Source organism: Nyctereutes procyonoides, unplaced genomic scaffold (assembly GCF_905146905.1).
Source record: "Nyctereutes procyonoides isolate TBG_1078 unplaced genomic scaffold, NYPRO_anot_genome, whole genome shotgun sequence".
Taxonomy (NCBI): Eukaryota; Metazoa; Chordata; class Mammalia; order Carnivora; family Canidae; genus Nyctereutes; species Nyctereutes procyonoides.
The window spans coordinates 46,034,984-46,059,079 of record NW_026575126.1 but is presented as its reverse complement, the minus strand read 5'-3'; the positions used below and the strand labels follow the sequence as shown (position 1 = coordinate 46,059,079).

At 48.4% G+C, this 24,096-nt stretch overlaps 1 protein-coding gene across 6 annotated transcripts in view; it reads right to left on the bottom strand.

The window, feature by feature from the left end:
• CLEC16A (C-type lectin domain containing 16A) overlaps positions 1–24,096 on the bottom strand; it is a 200,751-nt gene that overhangs the window by 162,754 nt on the left and 13,901 nt on the right. For all 6 annotated transcript variants that reach the window (XM_055341054.1, XM_055341056.1, XM_055341055.1 and 3 more), the window contains exons 3-9: positions 22,420–22,553; positions 17,149–17,297; positions 14,735–14,840; positions 12,896–13,019; positions 9,940–10,114; positions 8,440–8,493; positions 5,578–5,691 (exon numbers count right to left, since the gene is read on the bottom strand). In XM_055341054.1, the coding sequence (XP_055197029.1) occupies positions 5,578–5,691; positions 8,440–8,493; positions 9,940–10,114; positions 12,896–13,019; positions 14,735–14,840; positions 17,149–17,297; positions 22,420–22,553 (856 nt within the window). The remainder of the gene's footprint in view (positions 1–5,577; positions 5,692–8,439; positions 8,494–9,939; positions 10,115–12,895; positions 13,020–14,734; positions 14,841–17,148; positions 17,298–22,419; positions 22,554–24,096) is intronic.

Here is a 24,096-nt window from a genome sequence, read left to right as displayed (position 1 = left end):
CCTCCACGCTATGGGACTTCCAGCAATTGTCCAGCCGCACCTGCGCAGGGGAGAGGAAGAGGTGACTGCTTCTAAGGGGTCTCTCACCATGACAACACCCTACTTGCTAAGGGGAACGTGGGGCACTCTGGGTTCTCTCTCACTCTGTCATATCCTCTTGGGCATGAATCAGCACTGCCATACTCAATACTTCTGCAGGCCACAAGGATGACTGGGAGCTAGCATTCCATTGAGGGGTTACGGGACAGACCACAATGGCCCCGCAAGAAAAGGAGAATACACAATGAGTTCCAATTCTCTTGTGGGATTGTTTGTATCGGTGCCAATTAAGGCCCTTGATTTATAGTGGTCTATTTTTTCCTTCGGTGTGCACCACCAACCCTCTCCCAGAAGCCTCTTGCCACTTTCAGGAAGAAGAATGTGTGTGCTTCAGAAGCAGCATTGATTAACTAGGGGTCACGAGTAAGGTCATGGTCACTGAAAGATTCAGGGGAACTCTACTTTGGGCTGCAAAGGGGGCTACTCAGCATGATGCATTCAATATGAAGGAGGCTCGGCTGCTGTCTGATTCAAGCCCGGTTTGGAAAGACAGCCCTGTAGCAGTGACCAGGGGACCCAAGCCAATGACTAGTGCTCTGCTTCTGCACACACAGAAGCCAGAGGAGCCAGGCTGCTAGTTTTTCAGATGCTGGCTCCACACACCACGACTGGATGAGTGTTCCATTAGCTGAGGACCTGGCTCTCAGAAAAGACAGGTGTCATGTAGAGAACTGGTGGCTAATGTTTTAGGTGTGCACTTACTCTTTTGGATTGCCAGAGAATCTGGACACCATTCCAACTGGCTGAACTGCTGCCTACAGAGAGGTGGTCAGCATCCTCACCTTTGGGACAAATAAAACTATTCTGCCCCAGGATTCTCAGTCTCTCTTCTGAAGTTACAGCCAGGCAACCACAGGAACACACCTAAGCGTGCTAAGTATTTGTAGTTTCCTGAGATTGAATCGGGGGCTGGCTAAATTGCAGGGCCAGGAAGGCACAGAGCTCACCCACTGCCACCAAATGACAGTTAATATTAGCACTATCACTGTCATCACTGTCGCTAACATCTGGCCCTCAGTGCCTTTGTTTCTGGTCTTATGGCGCCTCCCTAAGGGGTGCTCTAAGGGTACCTCTACATTAATCATCCCAGGAAGGGAGGTCCCAAGTAAGGGATGTGGGGTTCAGATACGAAGGTCATTGTAATGATAGTATCTAATATTTAGGTCTTGATGTGTGCTAGGCTTTAGGAGAAGTACTTTACCCTGCATTTAATCTTCTCTGCAGACCCATGTCCATTATTCTAATTGGAGAAGGGAGGACACAAGCCTGCGGAGGTGGACTAACTTGCCCTGAGACCTATCTAGTAAGACCAGGAACCAGGATTTGGGGGGCCCAATCTTATCAGAACCGTATGATTAATGTAGAGGCACCCTTAGAGCACCCCTTAGGGAGGCGCCATACAACCAGGGCCAGGTGGTTAGTGACAATGATGACAGTGATAGCGCTAATATTAACTGTTGTCATTTGGTGGCAGTGGGCTGAGCTCTGTGCATTCCTGGCCCTGCAGTTTAACCAGCCCCCGATTCAATCTCGGGAAACTGCAAATACTTAGCACACTTAGGTGTGTTCCTGTGGTTGCCTGGCTGTAACTTCAGAAGAGAGACTGAGAATCCTGGGGCAGAATAGGCTTGTTTGTCCCAAAGGTGAGGATGCTGACCACCTCTCTGTAGGCAGCAGTTCAGTCAGTTGGAAGCCTGATTCCAGAGTCCACTCCACTAGACTATTCCTTAAGGATGGAAGCAGAATAGTACCAAAGGCACCCCACTCTACCACTCTTCCCCCAAAGCTGGCCTCTGAGCAAAGAGAATGTGAGAGTCAGACTCTGAAGCTATTTCTGTTTTGAGAGTCATTAAGAACATCAAGAGAGCCCTCATGACGCCACCCCCAGTTCACCCATCAGCTTGCCGATTCCTGCATTTAGTGCCCCTAAGCATCTCCGGCAAGCCCATGATTGTACAGGTGATGCCAGCATCTCATCTCCAATATATGGCCCCCTCTGTTTGCTGGGCACAGGAAGCCCAGTGAGACCAGGGGTCATGCCTTTCCTGTGCACCACCGCATCTCTGAAGAAACAGATTGAAGAAATGCAAAACGAAGTAAGCTATTCCACAGAAGTGGAAGATGAAAACAGGCCCTTAAAAAAAAAAAAGCACCTGTAGGTAATGATGCATATCCCATAATCTCATCTATATGTTCATGTTGCAAAAATAACAAGACGTTAGCAGTTTCAGGATTAGTGTTCTCTTACTCTATTTCCCTCGACAAGAAACAGGATCTGCTCTGCATTAGAATTATAGCAAGAACTAGCCCTCAGCAGGAACCATATGATTTTAATGCACAGATGAATTTCAATTAGACATTTACCTAACCATGCTGATGCGTTTTAAATTTAACCCTAAATTACAGACTTTTCAAATAACTCTGCTCTTCCCTCTACTTCTCTCTCTTCAATTTTGGTTTGGGTTTGTGAAAGGTCTGCTGGTAAAAATGAAGCAATACCAGTAACTTATCTACAAATTACGGGAAGGAGAAAGTAGGTTAAAAAAGATCAAGAAACTTAAAACAAGCATGATCAAACCACATCCGAGTTAGGCAGGAAACAATAGGAGACCGTTCTTGCTCAGAGGGAAGGAAGGCGAATCTTACCAGGACTATTGTCAAGTAAGTCATAAGTGGGGTTCACCTCCACTCTGCCCAAGTTTCAAGTGCGGTCATCCGAACACAACAGAGTTCGATTCTGCACCCAGGGAAAGGTGATACCCGGAAGCAGAAAGCTGACACTTTCACTTGGGCTGGCAATTCCTTTCATGCTCAAAACAATCTCATTTTCAGCTCAGGGGTCCATTACGAGCAGTTGGGGGTCTATCACAATGGAGGCAGGAACTTCAACCCAGAAGGAGGCCAACGGGAGAAAGAACAGATCTCTTAAGCACTCCTTCTCGTTAGAGGGTTCAATTGAGGCAGGTATCCCAAGCTAGGCGGTCACCAGGAACTTTGTGCAATTTGTTTTGGCTCAAATTGCAAACCCCAAGCATTAATGCTAGTACCCTGCTGTGATACTGTACTAGAGTTTTGCAAGATGTGACCACTGGGGGCTAACAAGCACAGGGATAGGATTATTTCTATTCACTGCATGCCTATCAATTGCGGTGAAAAAACCTGCAAACGCCAGCACCCCAAAGATCTCTGCGTTCACCTCTTGGACCACCAAGTCTAACTTTGGCACCACATGTCTTATAGGAAGACTTTCTGGGACAAAGCCGGAGCAGCAACCAAAGAAAGTCCAAAGGCACTCAGCACATCCCAGCTGGTTATTAACGTAAATGGTGTACAAGTCTGCAGCAGGCTGTGTAGGGAGTAGGCACGCCCAATGGCAAACACATGCCTCGTCTGATGGCGGGGGGGGGGGGGGGGGGGGGCAACCTCGGAGGAGCTTGCTGCAGAAACACGTGTATAATGGGGACCAGATCTTCCGACTGTTCAACGAAATCCCAAAGTCTGGATTTTTATGTGAAACTTCCTAAATGTTAAAGTTGGTCACTCATAAAATCTTCTTTTAAATACTGCAAAGACCAAATCAAACAGCTCTGAGGGCCAGACTGCAACCTGTCACGTACTTTTGATGGATTTCCCTCCCATCCTCCCCAACAACCCTCCGGAGTGGGACTCATTCCCCGTTTTGTAAATGGGGTGAAACCATGTGCCCGAGGGGAGCTCCTGGCTGGCGGGCCCTCAGCAGCTCTGACCAGGAGGCTCTGTGGATTCTGCAGAGTCAGCACACTGCTGCTTACATTCAGTCAGCAAGAGGGGGTTTAAGAAGTTGTGGAGAAATATCTCTGGCTCCATAAATACCACGTCAGCTCCATGTTTTCTCATCTATGGTGTCATGGCATGGGCCCCAAAGGGAGTCCCTTCCTGGTTCAAGACTCATCACCCCTGTTGCCTCTAGGTTCCATCCTCTCGCCAAAAGCTACTCCTTCCCTTTAGAGCACTTCTAAGACTTGCGATAGCCCATTTGTTTGTATATTTGGTCAACATCTGTCTCTCCTACTGGACTATAAAGCTCCAACAAGACAGAGACTATTTAGGATTTTGTATACCCCTGGAGCTAATGCGGTACCTGATCCAAAGAAAGAGCTTAATAAATACTTGTTGAATGAACCAAAGAAGGGATAGGCCAGACAGGGGCCATGAAAGGGCCCCATTCAATTCAGCTGAACTAATGCCACCACCACTAAGGACAGAAAGTTTCTGGGAACCTTTTCAGAGGCTCTAAGACTGCCTTAAACAGCAAAACAGCCCGGCCAAGCCGCCGCACACCAGAAAAACCAGCAGGGCAGGGACTCCTGTCACTGCACCCTGGGCAGTCCTGGCCTTTCACGCTACAGGATTGCATGCACTCCACCCGCCAGCTCGCTCCGGTATGGCAACAGAGTCGACTGCCCAAGGGCAAGCCTAGCCCTTTTACCTTTGTGTCTACTGTCTGAGAAACCGGTTGCAGAGAAAGAACGCTCACGAAACAGACTTTGTACGAAACACTGTGCTCAACTCAGACACATGTGCCAAGCCCAAGCTGCAACAGATACAAGGAGACAAGATGCCTGCCAGAGCTGCTTAAAGTTGCTTTAAGGAGAGGGAGCTAGGAGCAAGGGCCTTCCAGGCTGTGGGTACAGTAAAGGCACAGATACGGAGGCAGAAACACAGGGCACGCTGGGGAGAAAGCAAGCTGGACCGGTACTGAGGGAGCCTGGAGCTCAGGACATATGAGAAGGATGGTAGGATGGAAGACAGGCAAGACACACAGGGGCCACGCTGGGAAAACCTCAGAAGAAATCCTAACACTGGTCTCAGGAGTTTTGTTTAGCAGAACACAAAATGCACAAACACGCACAAACCACAGACATGCTCTGTTTAGGCCACAGCTGGGTGATCATTTAAAACTTGGGAGTGTTTGCATCCAAATGCAGATTTCCAGCTTCCCTGGAAATGTGAGGAAACCAGGTGGCACTGCATCCATGCTCCTTCAGAACTGCAGGTGGGGGTGAGACAGCAGCTCCTGAGGAAGGACACACATGCTCTCCAATTTGTCACAGTCCCCACCCTTCCCTACTGTCTCTCAGGGGGCCCATGTCATTCATAGGTGTCCGGTCTCTGTAGGTATCTGTGCCTAGGACAGGGTAGTCGCTCATTCCATCCCCGTAACAGTGCCTCACAGATACATAACCTAGGGCCCAGAGCAGTATGATTCCCTGTTCAATAACATATGATCAGTTGAATCCACTCTGTACCCAGCCCCAATTTTCTTGAGTACACATTTCAAAACTCTGATTAGGTTCCTTGAATCCCAGACCAGCTTATGCATCATCATTGCCCTATAGGCAGAATGTTGGTTTCTGGTTTTAGAGAAACATACGCACAAATGAAATGAGCAGCGGCTTCTTATCAAGGTCTAGAACAGTCCCAACGCTAATGACTTACACAACTTCTCTGAACATCCTGTTCGGTCTTAGCATACATCTCAGACAGATCACCATTCAGGATGACTTCAGCTAACGAGTTCACTAGGGGTGCGTGATGTATAATTAGGAAGACCTGGTGAGAAAGAAGACATCAGATTTGCATTAAAGCATGCAATCTCTCCACCTCTTCCTTCCTCGATCAGAAACAACGAGGTTGGGCTACTTGGGTCCTGTATTAAGGAACCATCCGCAGGAAGCAAAATCCAAAGAATGGGTCCCATTTAGGAGAATCCAGTTATGCCTTTCTCCTTCCAGGGTCGGCCCCTCCTTCATTCAGACTGTTGCCTATTTGGCTGGCTGCTCCCCAGCGGAAGGAAGTGCATTAAAGCTAGACTGTCCCTCATGGCTGGGTGAAGCCAAATCCAGCTGAAGTGGAACAACATAGGAAAGAGCAGCCAAACCAGCACACTCCTTCCTCTCCACAGGCATTTTAGTGTCAAATTTGATTATGTTAAGACTGGAAGGCACAGGCCCAATATTTCAGTTAGACGGGAAGAAGGGGCCGGCGAATCTTGTTCCAATCAAGGACTTGGCAAAGGGTTGGCTACGCAGAGATCCCATCGCTGGGATGAGCACTGACCCCTGTGGTGTGTTTCAGCACACCAAGATTCCATGGCAGTGGGAGGGAGGTATGGGCGCTGTGGGGAAGCAAAGCCACACGAGCCAGAGATGGGCCTAGTTGTGCCAGCATGCAAAATCAGAAGACGCTGGGCTGTCCAGGATGGCCCTGCTACCCCACCCTGTTGCCCAACATTCAGAACAGCTTTGGGAATCAGGGTATTCAAAGCTGCCTCACAAAGCTGACTCAGACACACCTGCTACTTTGTTTTAAAATATAAAGACACCACCAGTGCTGTACCCACCATTTATATAAAAGAAGGGTGTGTGCACATTTGCATTTACTTACATACTCATTGAACAGGATTTCTAAACCCTGGTGCTACCATGTGGCCATAATTCTTTGCTGTGGGGGGCTGTCATGTGCATTGTAGGATGTTTGGCAGCATCTCTGGCCTCTACCCAACCAGAAATGTCTCCAGATGTTGCCACACATCCCTGGGGTGGGGGGGAGGGAAGGGAGCATAGAATCACCCCCAGCTGAGAACCCCTGGCAGACAATGTCTCTGGAAGGGTGTAAGAAAACCCTGTGCCTCCAATTGTCTCCAGGGACAAAAATCAGGAGATGAAACAAAAGTAGAAACCTGGTTTTCACCTGTTTGAACTTTTTAACTTAAAAAATTTATTAGAAATGTAAACATAGTTTAAAAAAAAAAAAGCAGAGCCAGACACTGAAACGCTGCCACATCTGGGAAATGGGACAGGGCACCTGGGGGACAGGAGCAAGGCGGAGACTTCTAGAAGGATGGAATCCCTGGTCACACTAACGTTAACGTGAGTTTTCTGGTTTTGCAGCTGTGCTTGTCAAATGATTTGTAAGGATGCTCAAAGATACAAGATTTCTACCTGATTGGAGGTTTTCACACATTTTGGGCAACAACATGAAAAAGCTAATTGAAAATGCAGGGGAGGATGGGCCCTGTGGCTCCAGCTGAGGATGCCAAATCGCATACTATGCTTTTTGTGAGACACTGAAACAGGCATCTGGTGCTTGAGCTGCTAGTCCTTCTCTAAGAAAACAGGAGCCAAGGGGCTCTCAGAGAAAGGGCGTGGCCAGACCCCACATCCCTCAGAGGGGACGCTGCCCACGCAATGCTCCAACAGCTAATGGGTCCTGGGAGTGCTTTCCATGGGATTCCTGTGGCTGAGCATCTGGCTGCGCAAGTCCTGCCAGACTCCCAGAATCCCAAGCAGGAGGTTCGGGCAGATTTGTAATGAGGCAGCAGTCAAGGGTGCCAGGAGAGGCTGGGGTTTGCACCGAGCTCCATCGCACAGAAGGGCATTCAGAAGGAGTGGGCACCGGTGCAGAGCTCTGAGCAAACAGATCCCCAGGACAGGACTCCGAGGGGGAACAAGGAGCAGGCCATGTGCGGACCCCCGACTGGCTTTACCACCAGGACGCAAGGGCTGCAACTCTCTTCTCAGCCCTGCCTCAATCGCCAAATGGCCCAGGGACCAGAGCAGAAGGACGCTCTCTCAGCAAAGCCAATAAATACCTGCGCCATTGCAGGAGTGGGAACAGAGCTCTGGTCAAACGTTTGACTACTTGACAGTCTAATGAGATGGCCTGAAAGTCTGGACTGCTTATAATAAAAATATTTTCAAAGTTATGTAACTGGGTCGCCATGGAGTTTTTCCCTTCTTGTAAATATTACATAATTACGAGAAGGAAACACACTTGTTTAAGAGGGGGGAGGCAGACAGATTGGCTCAAGACACAAATCTGGGAACTGAGGCTGCTACAAGATACCTTCCAGAAGGTAATCTGGGAACTACCACAAGAGTCTTTAAAAACAGTCTCATTAGTGGAAGTTTTTTAAATGAAGGCTGCTGCAGGGATGCACATACTGGTTCTTGCAGTTTGGGGCTTATTTCAAAATGCCATGAATAAGACCTACACCTCTAAATTTCTAGAGTATTTAGAACACTCCTTGGTTGTTTGAAAACCTCAGTCCCCATGGTGAAAACCAAGCACGTTAAGTGCCAGGTTTGATTTACTTTCCATTCTTCTTTCAATTTTCACCCATTACCATGAACAAGACACCAGCCCCTTTACTCTGTGTCTGGAAAACAGAAACTGCCACCTTTCCTTATGTTGTTGTTTTACTTCAAGATGCGGGATGCACAGAGAAGACAGGGTGATGTGGCCTGGTCCTCCAAAGGACCCCGAATGTGGCTGGGGACACAGGCAAACGAACCGTACCTGCGACAGGAGATAGAGAGAAACGGGCAGGCTGATCTTCGGGCGCTCTCCTCCCTGTTGAAGGTTAGGGTAAAGAGACAGAGAGAGGTCCAGTCATACACGCGAACAGCACAAAATACATGAAACCCAAAAGCCACCTGTCTGAAGGAGAGGTGCCCTGTCCCCCATTTCCCCCATGTCCCTAAGGCTGTTCTTTCCTGGTACTAGTTAAAAGTCCACTCTGCAAAACAAATTCGCAACCTAATCCCATCCAATATCATTCTCCAGGCCTCTGTTTTTCCACCTGAGAAATCCTTCACCATTAGTCACGGATTAGAGGCTAGGTCCAAGAGAAGAACTGCTCCTTAAATTACCAGGAATGTAAATTTCGCCCAGCTGGGCCACAGGAGAGGCCTCTTCTCAGGAAGAGCTTTCAAAATGGAGCAAGGAGGGGTCGGGGCACCCTGGCCTCAGAAAAGCCCCTCATTTGTACGGAACTTCAATGTGCCCCATCCTGCGTCAACCCTGGGATGATCATCAGGACGCTGGTTCAGGCAGGTTAGCTGCCTCATCCAAGGCCACAGAGTAAGGAGAGGGAAGATGCAGAATTTGATCCCAGGTCTGAAAACTTCAAGTCCTGTTTTCTCTCTGCCTCCCAGAGCTGCCTCTGATCTAGTTAGGGTTGCAATTTTCTTCTATTTGCTTGTTTTTAGAAAGAATCTCCATGTTCCTCCTCCAAAAAGAAAGCTACAACCCCTTGGGGCACAGCCAGAGAGGATGGGTCCCTGCAGAATAACCAACTGGCTCCACCCTGTGTCCTGCTGAGGTCTCTGCCCCTTAGCTCTGGAAGGACTAATTCCCTAGCTCGGAATCTCTCCCGGTGGGGTCTGAGAACCGCCAGCTCAGAGCCACCTGGTGGACAGGTTAATGATGCAGAACACTGGTCCACTACAGATCCACTGAGCCTGAATCCCTGAGATAGAGAGAGGGCCCCTGAGAATGTGTATTTCAACACCCAGACAAGATTCTGAGCCTAAGTGTGGACAGTCACTGCTCTGGAATCTTTTCTGAAGAGTGCTCGCTCCATCCATCCCTTCCCATCCATCCTGTGCAAGCTCTATGGCTGGCTGGATCTCCTTCAGAACAATGAGCTCTGGTGACTATCAGAAAAAGTTAACCAGGGATGAGAACACATCAAGAAAAGAATACACAGAAATCAAAAATCTAAATTCAGAGAGGTTTCTTTCTGGTGTCACTGTTCTTTTCTCACTCACTTTTGTAGCTTCCTGAAGCACCCCCCCCCCCACCAACACACTCCCTCCTAACCCTCCCTCTCTCCACTTCACCCTCGTCCCCCAGGAAATGAAAGGGAAGGGAAAAAAAAGCTTTGAAAGGCATCTCTCTCAGGCTCAAAGCCTCGGTCCCTTGAAAAGTATGGTCTTATTCCAGATGACCATTCTTCCCCCTTCTGAAGATAGCCTTCAGCCCACAGGCATGGTGGGGCCAGGCCCCTAGCCCCACCTTGTCCTGGTTCTCCAGCGAGTACACGTAGAGGGGTAGGAAGAGTCTGTTGAGCAGATGGTCCGTGAGCACATCGTTGAGGAACTCACAGTTGATGATCAGGATGTCATTGAGATAATGCAGGTGGTCCAGGTGCTCGGCCACCAGGTCGCTCAGCTTCCCCCGATTCCGGTGCCTGCCAAGAAAGATGACAGCCTTAGCCTGGAAGCGGAAGCACAGATCCTTTGGGCCAAGACTCAGTGGCCACTTAGGTCACTGACAGTGTTTCATTCAGACAACAAATATTCACATGACAAACAGGCTCAAGGGACACTTATACTGGCCCTACCCATGCCATGTGCAAAGGGAAGATGGGCAGGGGTACCGTGATCGATTTTAGGGGACCTTTGGGGTCCCCCCTACTCTGGGGGCCTCACTATGACTCATCCACCAACACCACTACCATAGCCCGAAACAATATGGGTAAATAAAGCAAAACTCAGCTCCCTTAGCAAGCCATTCCACAGGAGTAGTCAGTCGCTGGTCGATGTAGGAAGATACCCTGCCTCCCAAGATAAGCAATATTAATGGAGCAATAAATCCTGCTAATTAAAATGCTCCAGAGGAATTTCAAAGAGAAAAGCAGGCCTCAGCAGCCATATCCAAGTCCCTGGCCCCGACCATATGGGGGTGGGGGGTGGCACAGTGCAAGGATAGGACACCCCACCCCCAGGAGGTCTCTGTCTCCTTCCAGGAAAGCAACAAGCATGCCGGCTGGGCCCGGGGGGTAGTCAGTCTGACACCTGCCAAGGACGGAACCCCTCAAACAGCTAGCGGGCACACGTTCACTACCCCTCAAAGTGGTATCTGTTGCAAAGAGCAATGTAGCTGGGGTAAGACATTTTGTTTGTATTACAACTATTACTCTAGTTAACAGATGGTCATTTCAGAAGATGAGAAATTAAAGAAAACAATAAAAGCAAAAGACATCAAGGTCTCCGCTAATAGATAATATTTTGGGACTTGGGACCCTACAGTCTGTTTTTCTACATTTCTACATCCCCATAGAGTCACATCTAAAATATAGGTATTAGGTATCCAACCATCAATCATGTGTGTTTTAGAAAGAAAAAAAGAAAAAAGAAAAAATAGGGTCAGTTTTGTTTCTTCCACGTATTTTTTAATAATTATTCCTTATTATACTTTAATAATGTATTTAACAAATATTTGTGGCAAATATGTGTTGTGAAAGCTAACGGTATGATGGGTACCTATGAGCCCATCACCCAGTAGAGACCTAGGACATTTATTCACTTTATTTTGCAACCTTTTTCCCCATTTAATGAGATTCTATAGGAATTTTTCTTTAGCAAGATAGTTCATGCACTTCACTTTTTAAACCTTTAGTTTTAAAAAAAATACATGTAGATGGGTTTACAAGTTAAATGCTATTGAGAAGCTGATGGCAAAATACAGCAGTTCTGGCCCAGCCTCCCCTACCCCGGTCTGCTCTCCAGAGAAGGTTGTTTTAAACTTTTGACTTGTTTCCATGGATAGCTGCCCCCACACCTCTAGAAAATCTGCAAGGTCACCTATTTTGAAATTGAGCCATTTTAGATATCATGTAGTGACCTCCTCTTATGACCTCAGCATCCCCTCCACCCCTGCCCCCCCCCATCAACAACTGGATTTGACATCATCATGACCATTCACTGTAGGGCCCACAGAGGACAAAGAGTCCACTTCCTTCCTGAAATAACTTTTTGTCTTGTCTGGAATCAAGCGCCAGATTACGTGTCACATCCATGACTGCCCATCCCCATAAAGCTCCTGGTTTTCCCAAATGCCCTGTCAGATCTGCCACTCACCTAACCCAGCTTCCTCCCAAGATGGGGGCTGATATTCCCCAGCCCCCAGGAGACCTCCTTTCTGGACCCCCTTATTGTCCCGAGTCCACCTAGGTGAGCCTCCAACAGGGCTCTGAACTGACACTATGGGGCAGTGGTTCTCCACTGGTGGCGATTTTGCCTTAAAGGAGACATCTGGCAGTGTCTGGGGACATTTTTCATTTAAACAACTGGAAATGGGGCACCACTGGCATCTACTGGGCAGAGGCCAGCATGCCTACCATGCCCAGGATGGCCCCCCAGAACACAGAATTCCCTAGTTACAAAGTCAATGGTGCTGACTTTGAGAAATCCTGCTCTGGAACTTGTTTCATCGCTCTGGGGCCCAAATCGTCATCTTAATTTGTTGTGTTGTTTGGTTTTTTCTTAAGTAGATTTACCGAGATATAATTCCCATACTATAAAATCTACCCATTTAAGGTGTACAATTTCATGGTTGTTAGTACATTCGCTAAGTTGTCCAACTGTTCTCCTGATCCACGTTAGAATATTTTTAACCCCTCCTCCCAAAACAGCCCTGTGTTCCCATTTCCCCCCAACACACCCCTTCCTCCTCCAGCCCTCGGAAACCACTAGTCTACTCTCAGTCTCTCCAGAGAAATGCCCTATTGTGGGCATTTCATATAAACAGGGCCGCATAAAGTGTGATCCTTTGCATCTGGCCTCTTTCCCTGAGCATCATGCACTCAAAGGTCCAAGGTGTCAGCACTTCACTTTCTTTTACTGCCTAGTACGATTCCACTGTACGCAAACGCCACATTTTGTTTATCTGCTCACCAGGTGACAGATCATCTTACTCTTTTTACCAGCTGCCTGGCACCCCATCTATGGGTGTGCTGAATTTAGTAACCCTACTCCCCTCCAGGAGGTAGGAGAGTTGTCTATATGACTTTCCACAGTTATAAAAAGCGGAAAGGTGGGTAGAACCTTTCGGAAGATGGAAGTCCACATTCTGCTGACACACAGGTGGGTGAGTTTTGTGCTAGTGTTTATTTTTCCTCAATGAAAACAGAATTCTCCCCTAACCATTCTCTCTGCCTGAGAAGCACCCCCACAAGGTGGTCACTTACTCCTCATCGGTCTGCACGCAGTTATCAAGTTCGATCACGTGGCTCCCGATGAACCAGACCAAATTGGAGAAGTAAGGAACAGCAGTTTTATCTCTGATATAGTGCAGCATGGCCTGGTTATCCACTGAGAAAATTCACAAGAGAAGAAGAAGAAAAAAAAGTCAAACTACCAAAAATAACTGGGGGAGATTAAAAAAAAAGAAAGAAAGAAAAAGAAAACCACAATGAAAAAGCTCTCTGCTATAATCTGAACCTTCTCTGTCTTCCATGGGAATACTTGAAAATTGGTTATCTTATTCATGAAATCATACACATCAAGGCAGTTCTTATGCTATTTTTATACTTAATAAAATGAATTAATTAGGTTAAATATTAATAGTGCAATCAGGAAGCCTACTTCTCAGCAATGCATTTAGCTCGACTACAATGGAAACTATGCCATTCTCAGGCAAGTTTCCTGTATTTACATGAAAGGATAAGTTAAGAAAGCAGAAAACCAGAAGTTAATAACTTACATGACACTGGAATAAGGAACACGGGAATCGTCATTGAAGGAAAGGCAAAAAACAGACAACAGTTAACAGGGTTAGGAACTGGGATGGTGAGACAGTTGCTCAGAGGGACAGAGGGCTAGGGCAGGAGGCATCTAAAGATTCAAGCTGGAAAAGAACAAGAGAGAAGAGAGAGCAGGGGCAGTAGTACGGGGGCTCAGACCAGGGCGCAAACTCAGAAGCCTGCTGAATGGGCCGCTGACTCAGTGAGTGAGGCCGGGAGGCCCAGCCTATGAACTAGGAAGCCCAGGCCTCGACCCCAGGGGGAGCCGCTCAGCACACCAGCTCACCACTGCCAAGTCTCTACTTTCAAGTCAGAAATCCAGAGTGTTACCCATGATCTCCCAGTGTTTAAATACTGGCAACTATATATCTTTTCAAAGAATACGTAAGCCAATCAAAACATGTCTGAGGGCTGGTCCAGCTCTCTGGCCTTCAGTTTGCAACCCTGGGCAGGGGCCCACCAGGCTCTTAGACCAGGCTCTTCAATTTAGTGCAATCCCAAAGCGAGGCTGGAGTGAGTCCCTGAGGAGCTTTCCTCACCCCAATTAGGGGTCATCTCAAGTAATAACACCATGACTCATAATCTAGAAGGTCAAAGCCCTTTAGACCTTGAGAAAATGGGAGTCCCAGCTCCAGTGTGGGGACTACAGGGGGAATAACCCCAGTGTCAGGCAGGGAAGGCATGTCCTCAGAGGGCAGTTCCAGGCTGGGAAACTTGTGTCCAGCCAGCGTTTGTGTCAAGGTGGGCGGGAATCTATGGAAGGGCTTTCTCCCAGAGGCGATGTTTTGGGCATTAAGTACATCTTGACAAAAGGAGAATTTTTTGGGTTTTGCAGATGCTTGAGAATACAATACTGCCCCCTGCCGTATGAAATGTTTCTACACGTTATTTAGAGATAACATAACCCCAAGCTGTACTTAAGTGCATTGTACAGCCTGAAACACAAAAATGTAAATATGACATTTAAAAACAACTTTGCTTTATCTAATTGTCACATGGCTGCTCGGAGTCCCACAAGTGCCTTTCTTAGGGCACTACTACTGTGTATCTGTACTGATTAAGACTTCAACATGCAAAACCGAGTGCCTGCAGAGTGGCACAAAAATTCACGCAAGGGGCCAATTAAATGTTGATGACTACAAGCCTTTCGTGAGACATGCACCCCCAGCTGTAATAAATGGGCTCTCTGTGACCACCAGAGAACTATGTATACAGACTCATGAGAGCAAGCACCAGGTGTTAAGTTAGAAATCAGACGAGCTATGAGCGCATAAGGAAGCTTACCTTTGTAGACGTTCAAAGTTATGGTTCTTACAGCAATTCTAACCATGCTTTCAGGGTGATTGAAAAATTTTATGGCTTCTGTGTACAGGGCAAAGTCATTAGTGTGCTAAAACAGAAGAAGTACCAAAAAGAAGTTACAAACTCACAGGGCAGGCCTTGCCCCCACCCAATTTTCTGAGTCCTATCAGACTTCTATAAAAGACAGAAAACCCATTACCCTTCATGAACCTGAAGCCAGTGGTTCATTACCAAGGGATCACAACAGCTGAGAAGCATAGAACTGCACTGCTTGGGGCCTTAAGAAAAGCAAGACATGATCTGGGCTTGGACCCGTGCAGGGCGAGCTCTGCTGCCCTCTTCTGGCCAGTTTTCCCACATGAGTCTGGATCCCTGCTCCAAGGGCACCTGTGGGCAGTGAGGGCATGGGGAAGAGCAAAGTGACAACTGTCTAATGAGGACAATGCTGCTTTGAGCACTAGAAGTGTACACTTAGCAGGTGGTAGGTACAGTACTGGCCCACATGAAAGAGGAAACTGAGCCCACCTAAACATAAGGCTCCTCCCAGCTCCACTGGTGACCAGCAGGATGCTCTTCCAGAAACATCACTCTGGTCCCACAGTCTCAGTGTCCTGCCCTCCCATCCTGGTGTAAAGAAGTCCAGCTGCACTTGAGTGGAGGTAACTCTCTCCAGTCTATTTCACAGGCGGATTTTCATCCACCTGGGAGAGTCTCTGGCATGATGCAAAGATTGTCTACGTGTCTCTGGACATGTTTAACGAGCACCTACTATATGCCAGGTACTGGGCCACACAATGTTAATTTTTCAAATTGCCATACATTTTGTGGTTGACAGCTAGTATTTTTTTCCTTCTGAGACCAGTTCTTCCCCACTCCTAATCTAGACAAGGAAAATCAAGGTTCAGGCTGTTCTTGCTGTACCATATGGGGACAGCTGGATGGATTTTGCCCAAACTCAGAGGATATGTCTGAGAGTATGGTCTGACTATAAATAGAGGCTGTGCAGCATGCATGACCACCAATTGGAAGACACCTGCCATGCAAACAGTACATCCTCCAGGATGGCCCAGTGACCATCACCGCCTGTATTTGCACACTGTCATCCTCTCCCACACTGAGTCAGGGCTGGCCCATGTGACTTAAGTAATATGGCAGAAAAGATGGTGTGTGGCCTCTGAGGCTGGGTCATAAAAGGCATTACAGCTCATCTTCGTCTCCTGAATTGTTTGTTCTGGGGAAAGCCAGCTGCCATGCCATGAGGACACTCAAGCAGCCGCTGGAGAAGCCTGTGTAACCGAGGCCTCCCGCCAATAGCCAGCGCTGACTGATCAGCTGCACTCTGAATGAGCTGCCTTGGAAGCAGATTCCCCAACCCCACCTGGCCTTCACATGTAGCCTCGTGATAAAGATCAAGCAGAATTGCCCTGCCAGGCTGCTCTCAAATTCCCGACACCCTCGCGAGAAACGTGGCATCATTCTGACCAGGAGAACACACAAGAGGAAGTCTGCTGGGAGGCTTCTGAGAAAGCAGTGTTTTGGGAAGTTAGAAAGGAACACAAGAAGGGAAGCGATCTCTTCAGGCCTTCTGGCAGCACTACACGAATGTGTGATGTTTGGAGCTGCTGTGGCCATCCTGGGACCGGGAGGGGTCGAGTCTGAGGACAGATGCCAACTGTATGGTCAGCAGAGCAGGAAGATGGCAATGCCTGCTTCCTCAATGACGTGGTTCAGCCACAGGACGAACCAGCCCCAGGACAGCTGGCATCTGTACCTTTTGGAACGTGAGATAAACCAACTTTATCAAGTTCCTTTTCACACTGTGAAAGGCAATTTATTTATTAAAATGGCTAGTCATTTTCCCAAGGAATACCAGGGATGTTAGCATGTGAAAGGGGACAATGGCCCTGATTTTAAGGAGCCAGGTACATACTAGGGGCTCTGAAGACATCATCTCACTTGATTCAATCTCTGGAAAATCCTTCGAGGTAGAGACCATCATCCCCTTTTCTCAGATGAGAATACTAAGGCTCAGAGGACAGAGACTTCTCTGAGGTCACGCAGCAGAGAAGTAGCAAAGCTGGGTCTGACCACACTGCCTGTTTTTCCCACAGGGCAGCACAACCCCCAGTTAACTTTCGAGCACTTCTCCCCACCGAGAATGCAATGTTCTCAGGTCTGTCTCACAAATTCAATTTTACGTTAAAAACAAAGAGGTAGCTTTTAAATGAAAAAAAAAAAAATTTAAAGCATGTCAAGGTCAAACAGGGTCACTATGAAAATCAGGTAATGGTGAGCACCCAAGTGCTTTGTCAATAGACACGAGGCCACTCGGCCCAATGGTGCTGCTCTGACCAGCTAGCTTTCTGCCCAAATGTCCTCCTCTGGCAGTTACTTACCTCATTGTAAAAGAAATGGACGGTGTGGTTGTTGAGTTTTAATGAAAGTGTTTTCAGGAACGATATATAATATGCCATAATCTCCTCATCGGAAAAGTCAAACTTATGGACGATGATAGAATTTACATAATTATTAGAGAGCAAATAATCTAGAGGGAGAGGGAAAAAAAAAAAAGCCAAGACAGACGGGTTAATTCATGCAGGAGGAAAGCCAAGCAAAGTCAGGTGACTCTGAATATACTCGAACCCATCAAGCTTCTGGGTCGCTGGGGCTTAATAGGCCGAATGGGAGCAGCCTCAGCTTTAGCCAGCATAGAAATCAGCCAGCTGCTCTCTCCAGCCTCAATAAAGTTCAAGAACCATGAGAGAGACAGACTCAGGCTACCCCTTCCTCCTACACCAAACAGAAAAAAACATTTCAACATCTTTTTTTCCTTGCTGGCAAAGTTCAACACAGAGCTGGGAGTGGGGCAGATGTGTTGGTGTGTGGGCATTTTCACAAACCACCCACAGACGAGGGGAAAAAGCACTGGATTTTATTAAAAGGTGTTCCACGATGCCATCAAGAGTTACACTGCCATCCCTAAATGCTACAAAGGGCTACATGGTCCTTTGCTCCCCACATAGCCACATGATCCCATAAAAGCTACTTTATGCAGAACCTCCCTCCACTACATGCCCAGCACCAGGCTGGGCACTTGACATTATCCAGCAGAGCAGGTCTCATTCCTCTCATTTTGCAGAGAAGTAAAAAATAATAATAAAAAAAAATTGCCTGTGGCCCTGCTGTTCAATAGCCTAGCCTTGGGTCTCTGCCAGGCATGTCTCTGAGCCCTCACCAGTCACCCAGCAGAGCGCTGCCATCCCCACTGTGTGTGTCCTGTAGGCTGTCAGTCTGTGAGCTCTGCACCATCCCACCGTCTCCCCTCTCCCCCAGTGGTTAAAGGCAGAATGGGGCCAACATCCACACGTAAAGGCAGATGTGGTTAGGGCAGTAAACCAAGTGGTTTGGAGCCTGACTACTCAAAGCCTACTTCTCAGACCCGCAAACCAGCATCACCTGGAGTTCGTCAGACGCACAGAATCTTGGGCCCCAGCCCTGCCCACCTTCTAGGATCTCCGGGGTGGCCCTGGTACGCTCCCTGTGTAAGAAACACTGCATGGCTTCCAGTCAGGCTCATATTTCGAGGTCTTGCATTTGAAGGGGACTTGGATCCACCCTGCCCCTGCCACTCCCTCGTTGGGTGACCCTGGGAAAGCCACTTAGCCTCCTCACTCTCCAGTTTCCTTGCCTAAAAACAGGAGTAATAGTATCTTTCTCAGGGGTCTGCTGTTGAGGATTAAACTGGACAAAGCATCACGGACGGTGAGAGGCACAATGCAAACACGCAGTCATGGCAGCCACTGCCACTCCTCTTAGCCCTATCGCACAGAGACCCCTAATCCCTCCCATTGATCCTCCAGCCACCAGGACTGGACACGGTTGCTCTCAGGAGCAGGAAATAGATTATTATTTGGTGTCAAAGAGGTACCCAACCTAAACCAAAGTACTACTAGAAAGGCTGACATCACCAAACGCACCCCCAAAGAACCATCCAGGAACACGGGGCTGCGAGAGGGGCCGCCTCCTCAGAAGCCAGCTCTCAGGGAAAGCCACGGCCTTCTGAAAGGCACACTGAGTATTCCCAGCTTGACAGGCTGTGTTCAATACCTCCCGATTCTAATAACTCCTGAGGCAAATCCTGGGGCTCTAGAGGCAGTGGGTCTGGGGTGGGGGTTCCTAAGAATCTTAATTGACTTAATTATTTAAAAATGACATTACATGTATCACAACTCTTAAGTATACAGCCTGGTAGGTGTGCAAATGTACACATAGGTGAATCTTAAATCCACCTACTTTGTACTTATATATATATTTATATATACATGCACCCCTCACAAATCTTAAGTGTCCAGCTTGATGAATTTCTGCAAATACATACACCACGTAAGCACCATCCAGGTCACAAACCACATATTTCTAGCTCCCCAGGAGGCTCCTTGATAGCCCTGCCCAGCCTGTTTAAGATGAGACTCTTTCAAAAAGGTTGCCACAGGATAATGCCGGATTACAAAACCTCAAGGATGATTTAAATTAATTTATATGATGACTAATTCTGATAAAGGAAGGACAGTCAATACCCTCCCCCCACAGCAAGCCCTGGTTTGACTTGGATCACACCGACTCGTTTTGCTTGTTCTAGAGCTTCAAATCCATGGATCACGCAGCACGCACGCTTCTTGTGTCTGGCCTCTGTCACTGGTTCCCACATTGGAGAGCTACCCACATTGCTACATGTGGTGGTCATAGTTCATTCCCAGTCTCCTTTTTGCTATGTGGTATTCTATTCTATACACAGTCCCCAACCTACCCCCCTAGAACCTTAACTTGTAAGAAGCAGCCCAGTGGGTGCTGATGCCCAGAGCACTTCTCTTTCATTCTGTCATTGTGGCTATGGCCGGGGATGAACTAGCTAGCAGAAGGTCGACATGTCTTGTGGGGAGCCACTGTGACTGCTTGGTGACTTCCGGGCCACCAGAGGCATGGATGCCAATGCTGGCAGCTTCAGACGTACCGCCATGAGCCTCTTGGCTACATTCTTGAGCTGGAAAAGCTACATGCTCCCATCATTCCCCAGTGGGGACTTTTTCCAGGGCCTCCACAGGATGACTCTGTGGGTGCTGCGGGCCACCATGGGGGCAACAGAGGTGCCTCTATTATTCGGCTGGGATTTTTCTACTACCCCCTCACTGGGTGGCCAACTTTCTGTGGTATCCTTTTCTAATCAACCCAGGAGTCTCTAAGTAATCTCAATCTCTCGGGCCTTCTGTGACTTAGGTCACCGAACCCAACAGGCAACAGGTGCACTTGTGAGATGGCTGCTCGTAATAGTGAAAACCTGGAAACCACCCCGATGCCCGTGGGCAGGCAGGAGAACTCGGGGCTTAGAGAGATGAAGCTCTGGAGCCGAACTATGTGGGGATGCGGGAACGGGCTGCCTGAAAACTTAAGATATGGCAGGAAGTTGGGAAAACAGAAAACAAATGCTATGTGTCCACTGAACCATGAAGGAGAGGCTCTGCAGAACTTCTACTTTCTATATTCTCGTCCTGTTTGATTTGTTGTTGCTGTTTTGGAACGAGGACGTTTTCTTCCCATGGTTGAAAAATACAAATAACAGCAAAAGTCACCTGTCCTCCTCACCCCCACAAATCAAAGTAAGTAAAAGGCAGTCACGTCTGCCACTTCCGCGGGGCTTATAGAAGCACTCTGTTGAGTTCTTCCTAAAGATGGTGGCATCTTGCCCGCGTTTCTTGTAACACCGCACCCTTATCCTAATTCAAGAAAAGTCAAGGTGGTCCGAAAACTCCAGCACTTTCCACCATGCCAACCCCTGCCCATCAATCCAATAGCCCCGTGGCTAGCTGGGCTTAGGAAGGTTACCCGAGAACAGACATTTGGGGGAATGCTGGATTTAGTGATAAAAGCAGCTCGGCTGGACACCTCCATTTGGCAGACCCCAGGCTGCCCACATCCGCTGCCACACTTAATCCCCACACCACTCTATTCCCCAGATATAAGCATCATCTCCACTTCACAGAAGCAGAAACTGCAACTGGGAGCAGAGTCCACCCCCCACCCCCACGCCCGGAGCACAGGCATGGCCAATGTGGCAGAGGGGCCTGGGACCTGGTGGGGTCCAGGGCCTGCACCTCAGGGCTGGGTCTTCCCCCCTCGGAATTTTCAGAAACCACACACAATTCATATCCAGGGTAACAAATGCTGTTAACACACGGGAAACCACTTACGGAGAGTGAGTCAACTCACTTCGGGAAGTATGAGCAGAAGCTCCTAGGGCGGCAGCACCACCTAGTGGCCACTTCCCAGAGCCACCATTCACAGCCCCATCCCTGCCTCTCCTCTCCCTGCTTCCCTCTGACAGTGTCGCCCTCTCTCCCTCCTTCCACCCACCAGAAACTTTCTAAGCCCATCTCAGGACCTAGAGTCTGCCTTTGACACAGACATTTGGCCTGCCATCTTCTCTCCCTTGTGTGCGGTGTGCAGGGCCTAGGGCCTGCTGTAGTCGTAGTAACAAAGCTAGAGGTCAAGCACGGAGGAGTAGGAGCTGAACCAGGTTTCTCGCCTTCGGCCTTCGACTCTGCTGACATTTGGGACTAGATAATCCTTTGGGGGGGGGGGAAGCTGTCCTGCGCATTGTCAGATGCTTAGCAGCACCCCTGGGCTCTACCCACCAGATGCCAACACACTCCCACCTGCCCACCCATTACTACAGAGAATGTCTGCAGATGCTGACAAATGTCCTCCGGGGACACCCCACCCCCACCCCCCGTAGCTGCACCAATGAACTAACCCAGCTAGACTGAGACCCCTTCTGGATTCTGGCATCGCCAGAGTGCTCACCATGGGCCACTGCCTAGAACTCCCTGGGTATCAAGGGAGCTCTTCATGCTGACAGCACCTGCCTCACTGGGCGGTTGTTTCGGAGGAAGAGTCAGGCTTAGTGAGGGTGGAGAGGCAGCTCCATGTCTCACCCTCGCCAGCCAGGAGGTGGGGGTGAGGGAGGCAGGTCAGCTGCCAAAGCCCACACTCCTGCATGCTCCTGGGCCCTTCCTTCCTCACCCTGCTGCCTCTAGCACTTATTCCGTTGACTGATTATTCAGTGATCCCAACAAGTTACAAAGAAAAAAACGTGAATAGCCCAGAATCACTCAGCCCCTCAAGGGTACCGCACCATGCAGGGATAAACATGGTGATATGGACCAAACTGCAGGATACCCCCATTCACACAGGAAACCCCCAAAAGTGACTATATTTAGAGAGATGAGAGGATTTAAGGAGGTGATTCAGGTTACACAAAGCCCTCCCGTGAGGCCCTGATCAAAGACCACTGGTGTCCTTATAAGAAGAAAAGACACCAGAACTCTTTCTATGCACACACAACAAGAAAGGTAATTCCAGAAACAATAAGATAGTCATCCACAAACCAGGAAGAAAGGTCTCACCAGAAACTACCCCTGATGGAACCTCCAGAACTATGAGAAAATTTCCGTGGTCCAAGCCACCCAATCTCGGGCATCCTTGTTACAGCAGCCCAAGCATGCTAAGACATACAGAAAGAACAGACATGCAAAAAGCAACATGGAAACCACCCAAACTCCATGCTGCCAAAGCTCCGTGGAGGGGAGGCAAGAGTCAAGGGTTGTCCTTACAAAGTGAAGTCTCGTGACTGATATTCTCAAAGAGGATGTTGAGGGTCTGCAGCAGCTGAACACACACATAGCGGCCGGATTTCTGCCGCAGGATGTTCAAGAAGAAAACAAACATGTTCTTCTCCAGGAAGAAGCTGGGGAGAGAATGGGAGAGCATCAGTGGTCTGCTTCTACCCAGGGAAATACAAGTCATCCTTCCAGCTGTGTGCACAGCACATGGGTGTAGACTGTCCCTGACCCCCAAAGGCATCTGCAGAGCAGATCACACCACTAGCAAGCCCCCCCACACCCCACATATCCCCTACTCCAGCTTCCACCCTCTCTCCCAGAATGTGAGCACCGTGCTGGGCCTGGGAAGATCTTTAGCCACTAAACGATACACAACCATCTACCGGTGCTGTGGGAAACCCGATGGGCAACTTCTCCCATCAAATACTATTCTTAGTTTTCCTTACTAGGCCTCTTTCCTTTGCTTTGGTATTTTTGCGTGTTAAACACCACCACCTGGAGTTCCCTACTAAGGGGCAATGCTATTAAAAGAGTTTTCAAATCTGCGGGGGGGGGGGGGGGGGAGAGAACTGGAAGGGATTGAAAGGGCTGTTGGGGGGGGGGGGTGGCAACACAGTGCCCAGGTCAGCTTCTGCCTTTGTTCTGGACAGGACATCTGTCTACATGCAGCCTGGGGACATTGCCTTTGGGAGTATGTGCTGGCTTTTTTTAGTCTTGCAATGGATACGGAACTCTCTGATGCCTTTCTTGAAAGGCAGAAAATGGTGTTTTCTCATTATGTGTTCTCCATAATGCAAACTAAAACCAGGTAATCTCTCATCTGGGATACCCAGAACAGGTCCCTGCAGTCACGAGGGTCTTGTCACTTTCCCCTTGACTGTCAGCTGCACGGTGACAGGATCATGGGCCTCGCACTTGCACAGTGCTGCATAACTTCTGTTTGAATTCATGAAAAGATAAATGAATAAAGGAAAAAGAAAAACATGAACTCAAACCTTTTCTGATTTGGGGAACCTGTCTGCCTACAAATGCCATTGCACATTGATCTCTATCATTTGACCTAGTTTCTTTTAAAGATTTTATTTATTTATTCATGAGAGAGACAGAGAGAGGCAGAGACACAAAGGGAGAAGCAGGCTCCCTACAGGGAGCCTAATGCAGGACTTGATCCCAGGACCTCAGGATCACGCCCTGAGCCGAAGGCAGACATTGAACCACTGAGCCACCCAGGTGTCCCCCATTTGACCTGTTTCGTCTCCCTTTGCTTAGGTTGAATAAATCAGTGACTCCCAAGCATCACCCAGCAAGTTCATTGCAGCACCAGACCAACTTGGGAACTTGTTAAAATGTTTGGACCTAGCTCTGGCCCAGGGATAGATTCTGCAGGTCTAGTGTGAAATCCAGGAGCCTGGATTTTTATATCTCCCCCAGGGGAGGTGGAGGGGTTTCTGGGAAAAATGGCTCATTCTAGATCTGGGGCAGGGAAAATATAAGATGAGCCTGGAGCATCTTAGAGTACAGGGAAGTAAGGCAGTGCTCAAGAAAACCAGAAGGACAGGGGTGTGTCAAAGGGACACAGGAACCAAACCTGAAAGTGCCCCAGTGCCCAAGCTGGGGCAAATGGAGCAACAGAATAAATAACACAGATTGGCTCCAAAGTATACTTTA